The 19,723-nt window shown below is 37.0% G+C and overlaps 1 protein-coding gene across 10 annotated transcripts in view; it reads left to right on the forward strand.

The window, feature by feature from the left end:
- The first annotated feature begins 7,069 nt into the window (after nucleotides 1-7,069).
- Nucleotides 7,070-19,723, forward strand: part of UNC79 (unc-79 homolog, NALCN channel complex subunit) — a 248,546-nt gene continuing 235,892 nt past the window's right edge. For all 10 annotated transcript variants that reach the window (XM_046010109.1, XM_046010111.1, XM_046010112.1 and 7 more), the window contains exon 1: nucleotides 7,070-7,139. In XM_046010109.1, coding sequence (XP_045866065.1) covers nucleotides 7,118-7,139 — 22 coding nt within the window. In that variant the 5' untranslated portion in view covers nucleotides 7,070-7,117. The remainder of the gene's footprint in view (nucleotides 7,140-19,723) is intronic.

The following is a 19,723-nucleotide window of genomic DNA, read 5'->3' on the forward strand; positions in this document are numbered from 1 at the left end:
TATAGGAGTATCTTACAACCTTGGGGAATAGGAAAGAATTTCTTGAAATACAAAAAGCACACATTATGAAGAAGAACATTGATAAATTTGGCTACATTTGCATTAAAAATATTTTATTAATTTATTTGAGAGAGAGAGATGGTGAGAGAAAGCATAAGAGTGGGGGGAAGGCAAAGAAGGCTCCCTGCTTGTCTCCATGCGGGACTCAATCCCAGGACTCTGGGATCATGACCAAAGCCAAAGGCAGATGCTTAACCAACTGAGCCACCCAGGATCCCCTGCATTTTAAAATTTGTGTTAAATAGACTATAAATAAATAATCAAACAAAAACCAAGCTGCAGCCTGGGAGGAGATCTGAGTTTTCATCTTGTATCATTTTTCATGAGTCTGAAGAATTTCTTTCAACGTTTCTTAGAGTGCAGATCTGTTGACAAATTCGTTTAGTTTTCTATAATCTGAAATGTTTCTGCTTTGTGTTCATCTTTGAAGGATATTTCTGGATATAGACTACTGCACTGACAGTTTACTTTTTCCTTTCAATACTTTAAAGATGTGATTCATTATTTTATGACCTCCATAATTTCTGATTAGAAACCAGTGGCTGATAGAATTGATATTTTTCTATATGCAATTGTCATTTTTCTCTGGTTGCTTCCAACAACCAGATATTTTCCTGTATGCAATTGTCATTTTTCTCTGGTTGCTTCCTTTTTCCTTTGGTTTTTGTCTGTTGGAATCTGAGGTGCCTGGACGTGATTTTTTTTGTGTTTCTCCTGTTTAGATGTTCGAAAGGCTTTTTTAATCTGTAAATTTCATTTCACCAAATTGGTGTGGTTTTTTTTCAGCCTTTTTCAGCCTTTTCTATTTATTTGAGAGAGAGAGAGAGAGAGAGAATGAGCAAGCAGGTGGGAGGGGCAGAGGGAGAAGCAAACTCCTTTATGAGCAGGGAGCCCATCATGGGGCTCAATTCCAAGACCTTGAGATCATGCCCTGAGCTGAAGGCAGACACTTAACCCACTGAGCCACACAGGTGCCCCACCCCCGCAGCCATCATTTCTTTCTTTCTTTCTTTTCTTTCTTGTTTTCTATGCTTTCCTTCTATGACCAATATAACACATATGTTAGACAGTTTGCCACTGACCCAAAGGTCCCAAGGCTCTGTTTGTTTTGTTCCATCTTTCTCCTCTCTCTGTTCTTCATATTGGATAATTTCCAGAGATTTATATTCAAGTTTACTGACTTTTTCATCTGTTTACTTCCATTAAGCCCACCCAGTGAAATTTTGATTTGAAAACCATATTTTTATGTTCCAAATTTCCAGCTGGCTCTTAAAAAACAAAACAAAACAAAAATTTCTGTTTCTCTGCTAGTATTCTTATCTTTTCACTCATTATGAGCATATTTTCTTTTACCTCACTGAGCAGAATTAGGCTTTCAAATCTTTGCTAATTCCAACTCTGGATCTTGTTGTTTTCTGTTTTTTGTTTTTTTTTTTTCTTAAGAAAAGATCCTATTTCTGTGTCAAGTAAGTTTGAATTTTGTTCTGGGTGCTGTGAATGTTATGCTGTGAAGACTCTATGTTTTGTTATTTTCCTCTAAAAGCTGCTGGTTTTTTGTTTTAGTAGGTAAGGACTCTTGGGTGGTTGCTTAAATCTGAGTGTAGTTCACTTATCCCTACTGCACTGTTGTTGTGTGGACATAGTCCTGCAACTGCATGGTTTGGGATTAAGCTAGTGATTTGTACAGAGCAACATAATTTACATTTCCTCCTCTCTGGCTCTCTCTTTCTAATGGTTCCCCTTTCCATTTCCAATAGATATGGTTGTTTTAAACTATGTGCTTTGGTAATTCAGACAGAAAATTCTGTGAGCAAGCTATTGGAATTTTAACCATACTGTGTTGCACAAACTAAAGCCATCATCTCTCAGGCTAAAAGCAATAAAGTATGGAAACCCATATTCTTGTGCCATTCACTTCCTCTAAGGGTTAACACCTCTCCAGAATCTATCTGCTTTTGGTTAGTCCCCAACTGGGCTCCAGGTAGGTTATGTTTTATTTTGTTTGTTTTTTATTTTATTTAGTTTGTAGCTGTTATCTTTGAGAGGACTCCAGGAGTCATTTATTGATGGCTATACTGGAAGTGGAACCTGGAGGGAGTATAGGTTGACTCAGTGATTTTAGTAAGCAATTGGCAATATCTAGTGAAAGTTGAAGTTGAGACTATCCTAGAGCAATTTTGTGCATACACAGATGTGTAAGACTGAACACTGCAATCTTTTTGGTAATAGGTTAAAATTGCAAATAACAACATGTTCATCAATAAGACGGGAGGTAAATAAATCGTGGGATACTTATAAAATAAAATGCTATACAGTAGTAAAGACAAATAAATTAATGTTGTATATGCCAAAGTGATTAAGTCAAAATGTGATGTTGAGTAAAAAGTGTAAGTATCAGGGGCGCCTGGGTGTCTCAGTGGGTTAAAGCCTCTGCCTTCGGCTCAGGTCATGATCCCGGGGTCCTGGGATTGGGGCCTGGGATCGAGCCCCGCATTGGGCTCTCTGCTCAGCAGGAAGCCTGCTTCCTCCTCTCTCTCTGCCTACCTCTCTGCCTGCTTCTGATCTCTGTCTGCCAAATAAATAAATAAAATCTTAAAAAAAAGTGTAAGTATCAGAAAGATATGTATGATATTATATAAAGTTAAAAAATATGTGAAATAATACATATTGTTTGAGATATATTTATAGTGTGTCTTTAGTTACCCTATGCAAAATTTTGTCCTATCTAAAATTCCAATCTCTTTCCATACTTCCCATCTCTTTCCCCTGGTTTGGTATTCTTTTCTTTTATGTAATTATCAGTGTATAATGTACTACATGTTTTATTCATTTAATTTTTTTTTTTTTGTCTTCTCCACCAGACTATTAGCTCCATAAAGGCAGAGATGGGTGTTTCTTTGTTCACTGTAGTATCCCCAGGGATATATATAATAGGTATTCAGGATATATATAATAGGTATTTGCTGAATAAATAAATGAATAGAATAAATATATGAAGGCTTGATTAACCACAAATTTAGATAAGTTTTATGGGGGCTTCTCTTGAAGCTAAAATGTTTTATTTCTTAAAAATAAAGTATCTGGGACGCCTGGGTGGCTCAGTGGGTTAAAGCCTCTGCCTTTGGCTCAGGTCATGATCTCAGGTCCTGGGATCCAGTCCCGCATGGGGCTCTCTGCTCAGCAGGGAGCCTGCTGCTCCACTCTCTCTGCCTGCCTCTCTGCCTGCTTGTGATCTCTCTCTGTCAAATAAATAAATAAAATCTTTTAAAAAATAATAAAGTATCTAATGAAACTATGACAAAATATTAAGATCTGGTTATGATACTATTTTTTAATATTTTTATGTGGGAAATACTTCATTAAACAAAACATTAAAAGGTTTGGGGAAGATTTCTTCAGAACATTGTAGCATAGAACTCAAAGGATGAAGGAGTTTTAAAAATGAATAGGGAAATATTTGAAATGCTGGAATTGGTTACCAGGAGATAAGGTAATTGTAGTAGACTATTGGGAAATTATTAGTGACTATTGAGAGGAACTGTTTCAGCAAGGACTTGCTAATAGGTGGAATGCTGAAGATATAAAGGCAGTAGGTGGAGAAATGGAGATCACTTATTTAGTATTAAGACAAGTACAGCTTTCCCAGGATTTATGTTTGTGAGCAGAATGGAAGAATCCAGTGAAAAGATAGAGACTTAAAAAGCTGGAAAGAAAGGACAATTCATGGGAGCACTTTTAATTACAGGTATAGTGTTGGAAGAAAAGGGCATCTCACTTCGCAGTGACTCCTTTTGTAATAGAACAAAAGAAAGAAAGGTTGACACAGGTAGGTGGAGACAAAAAGAAGGAGACGTTCATCTTTGTTTCTTTGAAGTAGTAATTTAGGTCATCTGTTGGAGTGGAGAAACTGGGTAATGGATATGATCCAGGTTAGTGAATTAGCTCAATGGACATGTTAGAAGATTGAGGTTGTAAGAACCTAGGTTGTTAATTTAGGGTATCAATTATATGGGTGATTTCAGTCTTTGAAGAGTTTGAAATAGTCAGAACTAACCTCAACAGAATGGGTGCATTTGAATGGTTTGAACTGTAATACTAAAAGCAAACACTCCTATGTACCAGGGATTATTCTAGATTCTTATGTCATTTAAAATGTGTTAGGGAATTTTTCTAGATTCTTTATACAAACTCATTTGATCCTGTCAACAATCTCTGAGGTAGCTATATTATTATGAGCATTTTGCAGGTGAGGAAATTGAGACATATAGAAGTAATTTACTCAAGGTCACATCGAGGCAGAACTGGAATTCAAACTAAGGCTATCTAACTCCTGAGTCCATATCCCTTAACAATGTTATACTCTTTCACTGGGGTAGTAGGAGGTTTAATTGATGACAAATAGCAATTTTGGTAAGCAGGCCATGAGAGAGTAGTTTCCAATGAACAGCTGAAATAACTCAGTTGGGAGAGCGTTAGACTGGAGAGAGTAGTTTCCAACCCATGCTTTGTTGCTTGTTTCTGGGTTATCCAAGACACCATCAATTTTTTTTTTTCCAATTACTGTTTTCTTTATCAAAGTCTCAAGCCTCCCAGATATTTCTGAATAAATTGTTGAATTTTCTTTTCTTTTTTAAGATTTACTTATTTGAGAGAGAGAGGAGAGTGGAGTTGGGGGGCAGAGAGAGAGAGAGAGAATACCAAGCAGAACCCTCCCCACTCCCATGAGCAAGGAGTCCATGTGGGGCTTGATCTCGGGACCAGAGCCAAAATCAAGAGTCAGATGCTCAACTGACTGAACTACCCAGGTGCCCCTGAGCTTTCTTTTATTATTTTTTAAAAATTTTTATTTATTTATTTATTTGACAGACAGAGATCACAAGTAGGCAGAGCAGCAGTCAGAGAGGGGGAAGCAGGCTCCCTGCTGAGCAGAGAGCCCAACCTGGGGCTCGGTCCCAGGACCCGGGATCATGACCTGAGCCGAAGGCAGAGTCTTTACCCATTGAGCTACCCAGGCGCCCCCCTGAGCTTTCTTTTAATCACACAGAATGTTTGACATCTTCAGAGATTTATATTATATTCATATTTTCTTTCAGAATGATTCCAACTTTTTACCCAAAATTAACTCTTCACCATCATTCTTTACATCATCACTTATCTTTGATTGAAGAATGAATCTCTCTTTGAGATGTATTTTTGGGAATGAGCAATGGTATAAGATGATCAGCCTGGTTAGCCAGACCAACCTGTCAATCAGTGAGTCCAGTTGTGTATACACCCCAAACAGCTAAATCACTAACATTTTATGAACATTTTGGCCAATATTATGAAGCTTGGCCACTTTTTATGTTATAATGGGCAGTTTCCTTGCTGTCTAAAGACTTTTTTAGGCTAAGAAACATATTTTCTTGCTATGTGGTCACAGATTTTTTTTAATTGTCAAAGATTTCTTTTGAATGTCTTGTACATATCATGTACAATTTAACATCCTTTCTCTAAAACAAGTATTGTTTTTTCTTTATTTTTTTTTAAATTTTATTTATTTAAGTCACCTCTACACCCAGTATGGGGCTTGAACTCAGGACTCCCAGATCAAGAGTCACATGCTCTTCCTGACTGAGCCCGCCAGGCGCCCCAGGAATTATTATTTTTGGGTAAGATGGAAAAACATTATTTAGTCAGCGCAGTTATTTGTATTAAAATAATTGGTCAACTCTTACAGTGTTATTTCCATAGCTTTTGCAAAATCAACTTGCTTTGATCACTGTTACCTTTCACAAACTATTTAGGTTATTTGAATTGAGTATCATAATGGTTGATAAATGTACAGTACTTTAATTTTAACAGGACTTTTGCATCCACGATGCCATTTGATCTGTCCAATAATTCTTTAAGTGACAAAACAGGTTTTATTCTCATTTTACAGATGAAGAACCCGAGGCTCGGGGAGATTAAAAGATTGGTCTTAAAATCAGTAAGTACTGGAACTGGGTCTTGAATCTGGTTCTTCTTGCCTCCCAAGTCCAGGCTCAGAACATCCGTTCACTCTGCTGTTGATTCTTTTAAGCATTTTCCTATTAATATGCATGATGCCCCTTTCCGTTGGTTGGCTTCGTTTGGTTTTCCAGCAGAGGGGCTTCCTAACATTTCTCTTTCCATCCTGGGTGGTTGCAAGGGAGCACACCTGGCTTCCTTCTGTCTCGTCTTTCATTTTTCTTTTCTGTGGCCCTTCCAGCTTCACCCTCCATGGAAATCTCCTTCCCTAGCCTCAACTTCCAAAGTCTTCTCCCAGCCCCCAGGTAGTGGGACCTCCCATCCTAATCATCAGGAGGAGAGCCCATCAGAGAGGGGAGGCAGAGGGCACGGACCACAGCACGCCGGGAAGCCATGCTGAGGGTTACTTCTGCATTTCCTTCCTCGCGATCCTCAGGAGCGTCCTCGCCGCCCTCCGGCCCCGGCTGTCTCCAGCCCGCCCCGGATCCGCCTCCCCCGCCTTCCTCCGGGAGGTTGAAACCAAGCGTGGGACGCACCTGTGTCCCTCTCCAGTCGCCCCGTTGAGGCATCGGGGGCTGCTCCCGGAGCAGGATTTACAGGCCCGGAGAACGCCAATGGGAGATCCAAATGGTCGGGGACTCCGGCACTTTAAGAGGCTTTTCTCTGGGAAACACCCGTCCCCTCCGAGCGCCTTATGAATGGAAATACTCCTCCCCCGGTCGAGCCCATTTTCCCATTTCACCAGGAGCCGCAGCTTGCTCTCTCCTTTCGGTCTCCCCGCCCACATCAACGCGGGCAGCTCCAGGAGGGGACGGACAGGAAGCCTTTGGCCGCCTATTAAATCCCACCCATTTCTCCGGGGGCGATTTCCTAACCTTCCGGGACCGAATTCTGCAATTTGATGTGCGTTTTGTCCGAATGGTAGCGACACGGGCCTAAGGGAGGGGGAAAGCGAGGGGGTGGGGGGTGGGGGGTATGCGCTCTTTTCCTCGCAACATCGCTGGCGGAGCGAGGGAGCTCACACGACACAGATTTTGGGGCAAAGCCTTTCCATCTGGACAGCACCATGTCCACCAAAGCGGAGCAGTGTAAGTAGCAGCCGGCCCGGCGTTCCGGCCTGGCCTCCGGCTGGGAGCTATTGCAGTTGCGGCGTTTGCGGCTGCCGGGAGACCTTGGCATCGTGCTGGTGCGGGGGTGGGGGCTGAGGTTGGGGCGGGTGGGGGGTGGGGGGCGGAAGAGAAGGTGGGGGAGGGTGGACGTTAATGTCATCGCGGCGCTGTCCCTGGTGCTGAAAAATAATGCGGTCTTCCTCGGGCTAGTGGTGGGGTTTCGCAAGACTGAGAGACCCTGGGAAATGAAATTAAAATGGGGTCATTCTCGGGAAAAAGAGGCCTCATATCTTTCAGATAAACATTTCAGTATCTCTTGTTGGGAGTGGGGGAAGGGGGGCAGCGGCAAATCAGGGGCGGGGAACTGTCAGTGCAACCAAAGCCTGCCTGGCCTTCTGAGCATGCCCAGTTCTAGGTGCTGGAACCATAGGGGAGTTTGAGTCCGCAGTTTCCACTTCGGGTTGGAGAGGCGAGAAAGGAGAGAAGGGGGAGGGAGCCGGGAGTCAGGCAGAATTCTGAGGAAAATCAACTCCCGAATACCCACACTAATGCAAAACTAAACACAACCGTAGGTTAAAGCAAGAGTTGGTGCTTTGCATGAAGGTGAAAGGGGCTCAGGGAAAATGATCTAATTATTCTTCCAAAGAGGTTTCCTTTGTAGGGCAGCTGACACAAACTATAACAAATAACAGGAGGGTTTTAGTTGTCCTAGTAATGACTGACTGTGTGTTTGGTTGGAAACAACCTGCAAACTCCTTGTAGACAGAGGAAGTTTCTAATATGCTTCCTATAGCCTCTCTTATTGTAGTGCGCATTTGTAGGCCATTGGTATGTAGTTGGTAGTTTGATTAATGTGAAACATTTTCCTGAGTGCTCTTGAGGCATCCAGGAAATTAAACTTATGTTTGTAAATAAAAGATGTTTTTATTAAGCAATAAGTTTGAATTTTTAACAAATATGCCAGAACTTATTCATCTAATTGACTCTTGTTTCTTTCAAAGAAGTACACGGTTATGTTGATAATGCCCTCCCGTCACTACTTAAAAGTATTTGTAATTCTTCTTTGGAATAGCTATTAAAGCCATTTTGTGAGACACCCAAAACAGTAGTCTCATTATTTTGGGGCAGTATGTTTAATAGAATATGTATAAGCAGTGTGTTACTTATTCACCAGATGGATGACATGAACTGAAGGCTCATAGAATTCCCAGGTTGATGGTTCATTAGAGATTGTGCCCACCTACCATCCAGGGCTTGTACCTCTTTATAGTGTTATTTTTGGAATCTGGAACACCTGAGTTTGAATCCTAGTTCTGCCATTTACTGTTTGACCTTGAGCAGGATAACTGACTTCTTGAAACTTTATTTCCTCATCTGGAAACCTGGGTTAATAGTGCTGATGGGGTTGTTGTGATTATAAATGAAGGGATACACACAGAAGAATGGGTAGTGAGCCTAGCCCATTGCAAGTATTCAATAAATGATAGTTATTTCCCTCCTAATAGTCTGTCTCTTCTAAATAGTTAGAAAGGTCTTTTGTGATTTGGGGGGACCTTTTTCAAAAGTTAAATCTAAACCTCAAAGATAAATTTTGCTTCTACAGAGGCTTTCACATAAATGGAATGCATTATATTCTGAGAAATGGTAACATAGTTGGAATCATTGTGAACTTCCCACTTGAGAATATCATACCCTTGAAGGTTTTATTATAGTGTGTTGTTAAAAAAACCACCACCTGTCATTTGATTTTATAGTTATATATTACATAACTTCAGGTTAAAACCAGTGAGTGTTACTGTCTTCATTCTGTGTTTTCTCTTCCTTGTTATATTTTGAGATTCACTGGATGCTTTGTCTTGTCTCTTTCTTGGGCAGTTATTGCCAGGGTGAATAAAACCTACAAGTAGATTTGGTTGTGTAGTGCAGGTAGTGTGTAGTAAAGAAACTATTTTAGAATTGTTTGTAAAACTGATTTTTTTCCCCCTCTGTAGGTGATGGGAAAGATACCACATTTGAAGCTAAAACATGTGGATTTGTGTTTTGTATGCCCTTCTGATTAATTGTGTGACATTGGGCAATTAACTTAATACTTTTGTGCCTCAGAGTTTCCATCTATGAAATAAGGAATAATAGTGTTAGTTGTTTTTGCTTAATCCTGTGTTGTGGAGGGCAAAGGAGGTAAATGGGAGTAGACTGTGAAAAGGATAGGGATGCTTTGAGTGTTTTTAGGTGTCTTTATTTAGAGTGAAGTTAAGAATTTCTTTTTTTCTCTCTCTTATATGCACTAACATGAACGGATTGTCACTCTAGTACACATTATATACCTGAAAATAGAGCAAAGACATAAAAAGCTGCATGGTTGATGTTCATGAAGGGTGAATACTTTTTAATAAAGAGAAGTTGCAGATCTGTGATATTTTATCTTTGGACTTGGTAGGAATATGGTTAGGAGGAAGGAGAAAGAGGAGGGAAGGCCACGAGATTTTTCTCCACTGGATGTGGAGACCACCAGAACGGGAGAGAACTAGAGAGTTCGTTTATCCTCTGCATTCAGGAGTATGCACAATACCACTTTCCTAAGGACCAAGCAGGGAGAATTAGGTTTAATTTAATGTCAAAGTATTATTTCTATTATACTTCTTCCTGAGGACTCTTGATGTAGGTAAAGATTTCACTGCTGCAGGAAGTGGACATAGTTTGGTTGAACCAGCAAGAGGAAGCACTTGCATTTCAACCCAAACAGATTACGTGATTTACCTTTGAAATCTAAAGTGTCACAGATATGTGAAAAATGGTTTTATTATTATGTAGTGGTATTTTCTTGTATGAAATAAGTAGCAATAATGAAAGAGAGGTTAGTTTTAGCTAAATTATAATTTGGAGTTGTTTTTATACATTCAGTCTGCTTCTTGTCTTATGTGCAGAACATCATAACAGAAGGTGAAAGCTTCCTAGCAATTTCTTAGGCAATTGCACAGAGCTAAAACTTTTTCCCTCCAAATGCTTCTTTTTCTTATAAAGTTCACTGTAGTGAGAATGTTTTTGTAGTTGATATAGAATCTGAAATGAAAAGAATAAGAATTTGTCATTCTTTTATTTGGAGTTGTGAGAAGTCTACCTCCTTTCCCTTCCTCTGTCTTCTGAGAGTTAAAATTAAATAATCCAGAGTAATTTCTATGCATTCTTTCAAAAAAAGCTTATTTTTAATAAAAGCAGAAGTTAAGATTGGGGGTTCTAGAATCAGACTGCTGTCTAGATAGAATCCTGGCTCTGCTTCTTGCAATTTCCGTGACCTTGGACAAGTTAACCGAACCTCTCTAAGCCTTGACTGCATTATCTATAAAATGGGGATAGTCCTAGCGGTGAAGATTAAATGAGATAATCCATGAAAAGTGCATAGCACAGAATTCTGGCACCTAATGGGGGGGTTAATAACTATTATTATCATCATTATCAAGTATAAAATCTTGTGCTTGCTGCTAAAATGAGGATAATTATAAACTTGGATCTAGCCCCCCAGAGTGTAGCAGAAAAAAAAATTACCATGATATTACTTAAATGGGATATGGGCCATTGGATTATATATTTTTTTCTCCTTTCCTTGTCTCTGAGTCCTTTCCAGCAATCAGCCTAACCCATTTTAGGTGGGAAGGAATCTGCATGGCAATTCCTTGGCTTTGTGTATCTAGCAAGGCACTGGCTAATCACCCAAACAGAATATTTCTAAAGCAAGATGTGCCTATCCATCACCTTTTGTAGTTTAATGACAGTGTAGCAGTTGATAAACACAAATCACTTATATATATATCCATCAAAATGGTTGTCAAATTTAGAAATTAACCTCGAGGTTTGAGTATAAGCTCAAAATGCCTAATTATAGAAATGCAAATATATACTATTTTAATGCATTTATCCTATTCAATATTTTATCTCAGTAACTAAAAATCCTTTTGATTATATGAAGAACAAACACTTTTAAGAGTAGAAATAATTAGCACTATGATTTGAAGTTGAACTTAGTTCTTTCTCATGCATCTTTTTAGAATTTTTTTTTAATTTTATTTATTTATTTGACAGAGAGAGAGGTCACAAGTAGGCAGAGAGGCAGGCAGAGAGAGAGGGGGAAGCAGGCTCCCCGCCAAGCAGAGAGCCCGATGCGGGGCTCCATCCCAGGACCCTGAGATCATGACCTGAGCTGAAGGCAGAGGCTTAAACCACTGAGCCACGCAGGCGCCCCCTTTCTCATGCATCTTTAAGAGCCATGTTTAGAGAAATAGTTTTAAAAAATATTTATGCACATTATATCATTATATATAGAATATCACTATATTACTAATATAATAGAAAAGCACTTTGAGTAGCACTGCAACCTGCAGTCATTTAGAAATCTTGGCACAAAGACATTGCTAACTTCTTATATAGGAAAACTAGTTTTATTCATATATGCAAAAATTAGAGTAGGTTATTAATTGTATTTGTGGTAGCAAAAAGAACACATGGCTTTAGCTCTTCTCTTACGTGATTTCTCTGCATCATTTGACAGTAGCTGTCACATTTTTTTATTTAAGCTCTCCTTTTCTTCGCTCTTTTGTGGCTGTTCCTACTCAGATTTTTTCCCTTAGGGCTACTTTCTTCTCTTCACCCTTTATGAACAGGATTCTATCAGTAGTTGCCTTCTCCCTTTTTTAAATCGTGAAGATTCCTGATTTATTTTACTTTCATGGTATCAGTTATCACCTCTCTGTAGATGGCACCCAAATACAATTTTCTAGTCTAAACATGTGTCTTGAACCAAAGCCTCTATCTCTATCCTGGGATCCCGGAAGCATTTCAAACCCAAACTCACTGTCTGCCGCCTCAAGCTTGTACTCCTTTATGTATGACTCATTTTAATGAATAGCACCACCATCTACCCATTCACCCAAGTAAAAAAAAATTGGGAGTCTTCTTAAACTTCTCCTACTGTTACCGCTATGCAACAACTCACTAACCATTGGTGATTCTAGTCCATGCAACTAAATTGCTGCCCAACTCTTTGATCTAGTTACACTGGATTTTTTTTAGTTCCTCCAATGTACCATGTTCCTTTTTTTTTCTTTTTAAATTAACGTATAACATATCATTTGTTTCAGGGATACAGGTTTCTTTTCCTCCATGTCCTCTTCTTTGCCTTTCTTTTGTTCAGTATTTAACTTGGAAGCCCTGCCTGACTGCCAGTCTTCTCTTGTAGGCTCCACTCATGTGCTCACACTGTATTGAATAATTTGTTTTCTTGTCAGGTGTCCTCATTTACTTCGTGTTGTAGACTGTATTATGTTCATCTCTGTGTCTCCAGTGTGCAAACACCATCATCTAGTGTACAGTGTATATGCAAAAAAACTGTTTCTTGAAAGTAAAAATGATTGAGGGTGAATTAATGTCTTTTATGAAGAAGAATTACATATCCAATTTTTGGATATCATTAATTTGAAGATTTCAAATTTCTGTTAGTGGGAGGTTCTGCATTAATACAATATGAACATAAACTGTATAGAATGCATGCTTTTCAACAAATGGATTTACAAGTGAATAAAAATACACTTTAAAAGTATGTAAAACATTTGTTAAATCAAATTTTATAGTATTTATATAACAAGTTGCCCTTTTTCTGAACATTGTGTTTTGTTTCTCAGCTAAAATTTTCTGTTATTATATTCAGCATAATACTTATGATTCTTAATTTGTAGACACACAGCCAACTGTTTTTCTTATGAAATAGAATATGAATATATTTGAAGTCAGGGACTTTTTATGCTATAATTTGATGTGGATCCTTTGAAATACATTTGTTCAAGTTTTATGTATTGATAACTCAACCAGTAAGTAGGCTTTAAGTTGGGATTTTCATTTTGTAGTATTGTGTTGCAAACCCATATGCATTTATTGCTTATATTCTGAAAATATATGGATAGCTGTGTGTAAATGGGCATATATATTGGCTTAGAAATGAGATGTTTATTGCACGAAGAAGTACATTAAACAAAATGTATCCTTAACAATAAGCTTGCTTTTTGTAGTGTAAAAAAACTCAACCATTTTATTTAGAATTTTTAGCTTTTTTCAATTCATATGTTATATTTGTCTTGTTTTTTTTTTTCTTCTTTTGCAGTACCAAGCAATCTGTATTTCATCAACTTGTCCATTCACTTATTCAGCAAATACTTATTGGGAGTTTACAATGTGTCAGGCTATGTAGTAGGCTCTGGAGGAGCTAATATTTAAGTACCCAGGGGGATCATACTTTGCTGAGATGTAAATATTCTCTTATCAGCTCTCCTTTGATATGCTATTTAGGTCTCTAAAAACAATAGGAAATTGAAGTGAATTTGTTATGACTTATTCATAGAAAGCCAGTACTTGCTCCTTGTAATTGTTGGTTATTTTTTTTTTCCTTTCTGAAGGCTTAAATTTTTCTAGAAAATCTTGTTAGAATCCCCCTCCCCCACTCAACATTGTTCTTATTTTTCAGGTTTTTCTGGTTATTCTTTTTCATTCTTCCAAATTAATTTTATGTTCAAGTTATATATCTCAATGAAAAGCCTGATGGCATTTTTATGAGTATCACATTAAAATTAGAAAATAACTTATTTAGGGAGAACTAAAATCTTTGGGATATTGAATTTTACTGGCTAAGAACATGGTATGTCTCCTTTGTTCGTTCAAGTTTTTTCATGCCTTTGTTCAGGGAGTACTTTTTAGAATTTTTTGTTAAGCTTATGTTTAGTATTTTATCTTTTTTTTTCTGTCACAATTGGAGTCTGTCTTCCATCTTTTTTATATTTTTACATGAAGGCTACTGACTTTTGTATGCCAATTTTGTAACCTTACTTTATTAAATTGCTTTCTTTCTGTAGTGGTTTACCATTTATTTTGGGGGTTTTCCAGATATATAATCTGCAAATAGGAAGTTTTATCCTTTCTTTTGTATCCAATTCTTATGTCTCAAATTGCTTTCTCTTTCCCAATTGCATTGGTGAATATCTCCAGTACCATGTTAAATATGGCATAGTGAGTATTCTTGCCTTGTTTTTAATTTTGGTAAGAGAACCTGTAGTACTTTTCTATTAAGTAAGGTATTATTTGGGCCTGAGGTAATATATTAAGGAAGTATCCATCTATTTCTATGTTATTGAATCTTTAAAAAAATCTGACTGGTGCTGAATTTTCTGTATCTATGGAAACTATATGACTTCTTTTAATTTTATTAATATGCTGAATTGGATTTTATATTTGATTAATAATTTTTGCATTGATATTCATGGGTTAGATTGGTCCACAGTTTAAAAAAAAAACATCTGTATGTCTGTCTGCCTATCTATTTATCTGTCTATGTAGGGGGCAGAGGTTGGGTGTAGTTCTAGTGAGGACCCAAGAACAATGTTATATTCACTATGGAAAATGAGTTTGGAAGTTTTCCTTCTTTTTTATGCTCTGGAGTGATTAAAATAACACTGAAGTTAAGTTTAAGTTTGCCTGTGAAACTGTCTAGCATGGTTCTCTTTTGTAGTGGAACTCTTTAACTTCTTTCTGTATTCCTTCTATGACCCTTGTTCTGTTTGGAATTTCTCTTTCTACTGGGGTCAATTTTGGTAAGTTATAATTCTCTAAAACATTATTCATTTCATTTAAGTTTTCAAATTTATACAGAATTATGCAAGAGTCTTTTAGAACTTTAAACATTTTCTCTATTTTGACTTCCTTGTCATTGCTAATATTGTGCCTAAATTTTAATGCTGTATATTTATGTTTTCTCACCCCCTACCCACCCCCACCTTCGTTTTTCTTGATTGAGTGAGTTAGCATTTTGTCCATTGTTGATTTCTTTTCTAAGGAACTAGTTTTGGATTTATGTATTCTACTTTTTTTTTTCTTTGTTTCTGAATTAATTTCTGCCACTTATGATTAATTCTCCTTTTTCTTGATTTCTCTGTTTTATTTTGGTGTTCCCTAGAAAGCTTTTTGAGTTGGGTGTTTATTTATTTTAATATTTTTGATATAGGCATTTTATGCAATCTGTTTTTCTTTGACTCTTTCTGTAGCTATAGCCTACGGATTCTGGTAACATCAGGCATTTATTATTATTGTCAAGAAATTCTGCAGTTTAATTTTGTATTTTGCCTTTGATCCAAGAGTTGTCTCAAGTGGAAGGAAATTTTTGTTTTTTCTTTTTAATTTTGTTACCAACTTTGTTTTTATTACATTATAATCTGAGGATGACACTTGCATTATTTCTGTTCTTTGGAACTTACTAAGGTTTTCTCTGCGGCCAAGATTTAGTCAGTTTTTGTGAATGTTCTATGTGTACTTGAAAAGAAATTGTAATCTCTATTTCTGGGATTCAGATATTGATATAGATCTATAAGATCTACTTTGTTTATGTTGTTTAGATCTTCTGTACCTTTATTAATTGTTAGTCTGCCTGATCTTGGATTGGGAGAGGTATGTTAAAGTCTATTATTAATGTGTTTTTGTCTGTTTCTCCTTGCATCTCCTGTAGGTTGCTGTTTAATAATGGCTATTGCTGTGTTGTTGGGTACATAAATATTAATAACTGTAATATTTTCATTGTGAATTGTAGGCTTAAGCATTATAAAGAGTCCTTCTTTATATATTTTAATGCTTTTGGGTCTCAATTCCACTCTGTCAGGTATCAAGATTATGAACCTTGTTTCCTTTTTATTTGTGTTTGCCTGAAATATCTTTCTCCATCCTTTTATTTTTAACTCTTTTGAATCTTTTTGTTTTAGGTGTGTCTCTTGTATTCTGCATAGTGTTGGATTTTGCTTTATTAACCAATCTGAAAATCCTTTTCTTTCAATAGGTGAGTTAAGCCCATTTACATCTATTGTTATTATTAATATATTTGCCCTCAGTTCTATCATATTGTTTTATTTTCTTATTTATTTTATTTTATTTTATTTTTTTAAGATTTTATTTTATTTATTTATTTGACAGCGAGAGAGAGAGAGAGAGATCACAAGTAGGCAGAGAGGCAGGCAGAGAGAGAGAGGGAAGCAGGCTCCCTGCCGAGCAGAGAGCAGAGAGCCCGATGTGGGACTCAATCCCAGGACCCTGAGATCATGACCTGAGCCGAAGGTAGCGGTTTAACCCACTGAGCCACCCAGGCGCCCATATTGTTTTATTTTTATGTCTTTTGTATCTACGCTTTTTCATCATGCAGTGGGTTTTATCTGCTTGTTTGTTTCATTGGTTAACTTTTTACTAATTCCTTTATATACCATTAATCCATTTTGGGGGGGGGGTACTTACTGGGTACCTACATTAAACAACACTGAAATTATCTGATAACCTCTTCTTCCTTACTCCTACTCCACGATCTAATCTAAAGTAATATCCTTTTATTTCCAATTAATGCCTATTAGACAATCGTATCCATTTGCACTCTTTATTTCTCCACCCCAACTGTTGATAATTATCCTACATCTACCACATTCTCTCCTTTATAACCACAGTTTAGTTTTGTTCTACAAGTATTTTTATATCTGATGACCACCACTCAATTATATGTTACTGTCTCTCAGTTTTTTAGTTGTCTGAATGTCCTTTTCTAATAGATTCTTTAGGAAGGGCTCACAGGATCAATGTACCCCAAAGTTTGGCAAGTTTATAGTAGTTTGTAGTTTGTACTTGGAGATCGTTTTGGTTAGATACAAAATCCTTGACTCATATTTCCTCTCCTTCAGTATTTTAAATTTGTTACACTGTTTTTTTGCAGGGGGGAGGTGGGCATTAAGAATTGTTGAAAAGTCTGGTGACAGTCTTGATTTCTTTTCCTTATGAATCCCTTAGCCTTTTTTCCTGGTTGCCCAGGGTTTTTAAAATTTTCCTTTAAAGTACGTTTAACTTCAATATGATTCAGTTTGGCCATGCTGAAATGATTGTGGTGTATCTTTTCAATATGTAATTTTAAGATTTTTTTTTTGAATTTTAGGAAAGTGTTCAGAATTATAGTTTTAGTATTTATTTTATTCTATTGTTTGACATTCTTTGTGGTACCTTTTTTTTTTTTTTGCTTATCTTCTATATGGATAACTTTCTGTTGAATATTTTAAAATCTCTTTCTTCATTTCTTTTGAGTTTTTTAAGAATCACCCATACGATACACTTTTATTATTCTATACGTGAACCAGCCCATTCATGGTGATTCCTCATGTGTATAGAAATACATTTATTTAACCCTTAATTTGAAATGTCAAATATACATAAAAAATTGAAACTATTCAGTTGAATATTATCTTATTTCTCATAAATTCAAACTTATGCATTATAAATAAGTACGGGCACCTGACTCTGTCATTATAGCCTTCTAGTGTAAACATGCTGATGTACCTATGTATAGGAATACATGTTATTTTCTCCTTTTTGTTTTTCATGGAAATACTTATATATAGAAATTTTCACCCATTTTCAAGGCATAGTTTACTGAATTTTCCTAAGTATGTACAATAGTATAACCACCACCCTAACCAGAATAAAGAACAGTCCCCTTATCTTAAAAAGGTTCCTTGTGTGCCTTTGCTCTTTTTTTTTAAATTAAATTTTAGTTGACACACCGCATTACATTAGTTTCAGGTGTACAACATAGTGATTTGACAAGTTTTTATGTGACGCTGTGCTCACCTCCAGTGTCACTGCCATCTGTCACCGTGTAATGCTATTACAGTACCGCTGACTATACTCCCCATGCTGTCCCTTTTATTCTCCTGACTTATTCATACCATAAGTGAAAGCCTTTATCTCCTACTTCCCTTCACTCGTTTTGCCCATCTCCCCTCTTCCCCTTCCTTCAGGCAACCATCAGCTTGTTCTCTGTATCTGTGGGCCTATTTGTGCCTTTTGTTTGTTTGTTTTGATTTAAAAATTCCATGTATTAGTGAAATCATACGGTATTTTTCTTTCTCAGTCTGACTCAATTTATTTAGCATAATACCCTTGAGGTCCATTAATGTTGTCACAAATGGCAAGATCTCATCCTTTTATATCACTGAGGAATATTCCAGTGTGTGTGTGTGTGTGTGTGTGTGTGTGTGTGTGTGTGTGGCATCTTCTTTTTAAAAATTAAATTAAAAATTTTTATTAACATATAATGTATTATTTGTTTCAGGGGTACAGGTCTGTGATTCATCAGTCTTACACAATTCACAGTGCTCACCATAGCACATACCCTCCCCAATGTCCATCACCCAGCCACCCCATCCCTCCCACCCCCCTCCACTCTAGCAACCCTTAGTTTGTTTCCCGAGATTAAGAGACTCTTATGGTTTGTCTCCCTCTCTGGTTTCATCTTGTTTCATTTTTCCTCTCTTCCCCTATGATCCTCGGCCTTGTTTCTTAAATTCCACATATCAGTGAGATCATATGATAATTGTCTTTTATGACTGACTTATTTTGATTAGCATAATACCCTCTAATTCCAACCATGTCATTGCAAGTGGCAAGATTTCATTTTTTGATGGCTGCATGATATTCCATATTGTGTGTGCACGCGTGTGTGTGTATGTATATTCACATCGTCTTTAATCCATTCTTCTATTGATGGACATTTGAGCTGCTTCCATATCTTGTCTATTGTAAATAGTGCTGCAAAAATATGGAGTGAATATATCATTTTGAATTACTGTTTTTGTTTCCTTTGGGTAAATAACTGGTAGTGGAATTACTGGACCATATGATATTTCTATTTTTGAGGAATTTCCGGTACTGTTTTCCATAGTGGCTGCACCAATTTTTCTGCACCTTTACTTTTGACCCCCTTCTTCTATGCCTGGTCCCAGGCAGACACTCGTCTGCTTTCTGTTGCTGTAGCATTGGGTCTTCTAGAATGTATATAAATGGAATAATTCAGAACATAGTCTTCTGCTTGACTTGTTTTATTCAGCATAATGTTTTTGAGGTTAATTCGTGTTGTATATATTAATATTTTGCTCCTTTTTATTGCTCTGTAGTATTCCATGATATGCATATAGCATTTGGTTGTTTTCAGGTTTTGGCCATTACAAATAATGTTGCTAATAGTACTTGCATACTTATTTTCATGGGGGCATTTTTTTTTTAATTTCTCTAGATTGAATATGTAGGAGTAGAAATGCTTGACAGTATGGTAAACGAATATTTAATGTTGTAAGATATTGCCATATTGTTTTTCAAAGTGGCTGTAATATTTTTGCATTCCCACCAGTAATGTAGGAAGGAGTTCCTTTTGTCCCACATCCTCACCAACACTTGGTATTGCTTTGGTATTAACTTGAGTTTTTTCAATGGGTGTTTGTAGTGGTACCTCACTGGGGTCTCCATTAGCATTTATCTGAAGACTAGTAATGTTGAACAGCTCTTATGGGGCTTTTGACCATTTGTATATCTTCTTATGGGACATGTCTCTTTCAATCTTTTGTCACTTTTTATTAGATTTTTGGTCTTTTTATTGAGTTATAGGAGTTGTTTATATAGTCTTTGTACAAGCTCTTTGTCTTGAAATATTTTGCTTCCAGTTTGTGCCTTACCTT

The sequence above is a fragment of the Meles meles genome, chromosome 6, assembly GCF_922984935.1.
Source record: "Meles meles chromosome 6, mMelMel3.1 paternal haplotype, whole genome shotgun sequence".
Lineage (NCBI taxonomy): Eukaryota > Metazoa > Chordata > Mammalia > Carnivora > Mustelidae > Meles > Meles meles.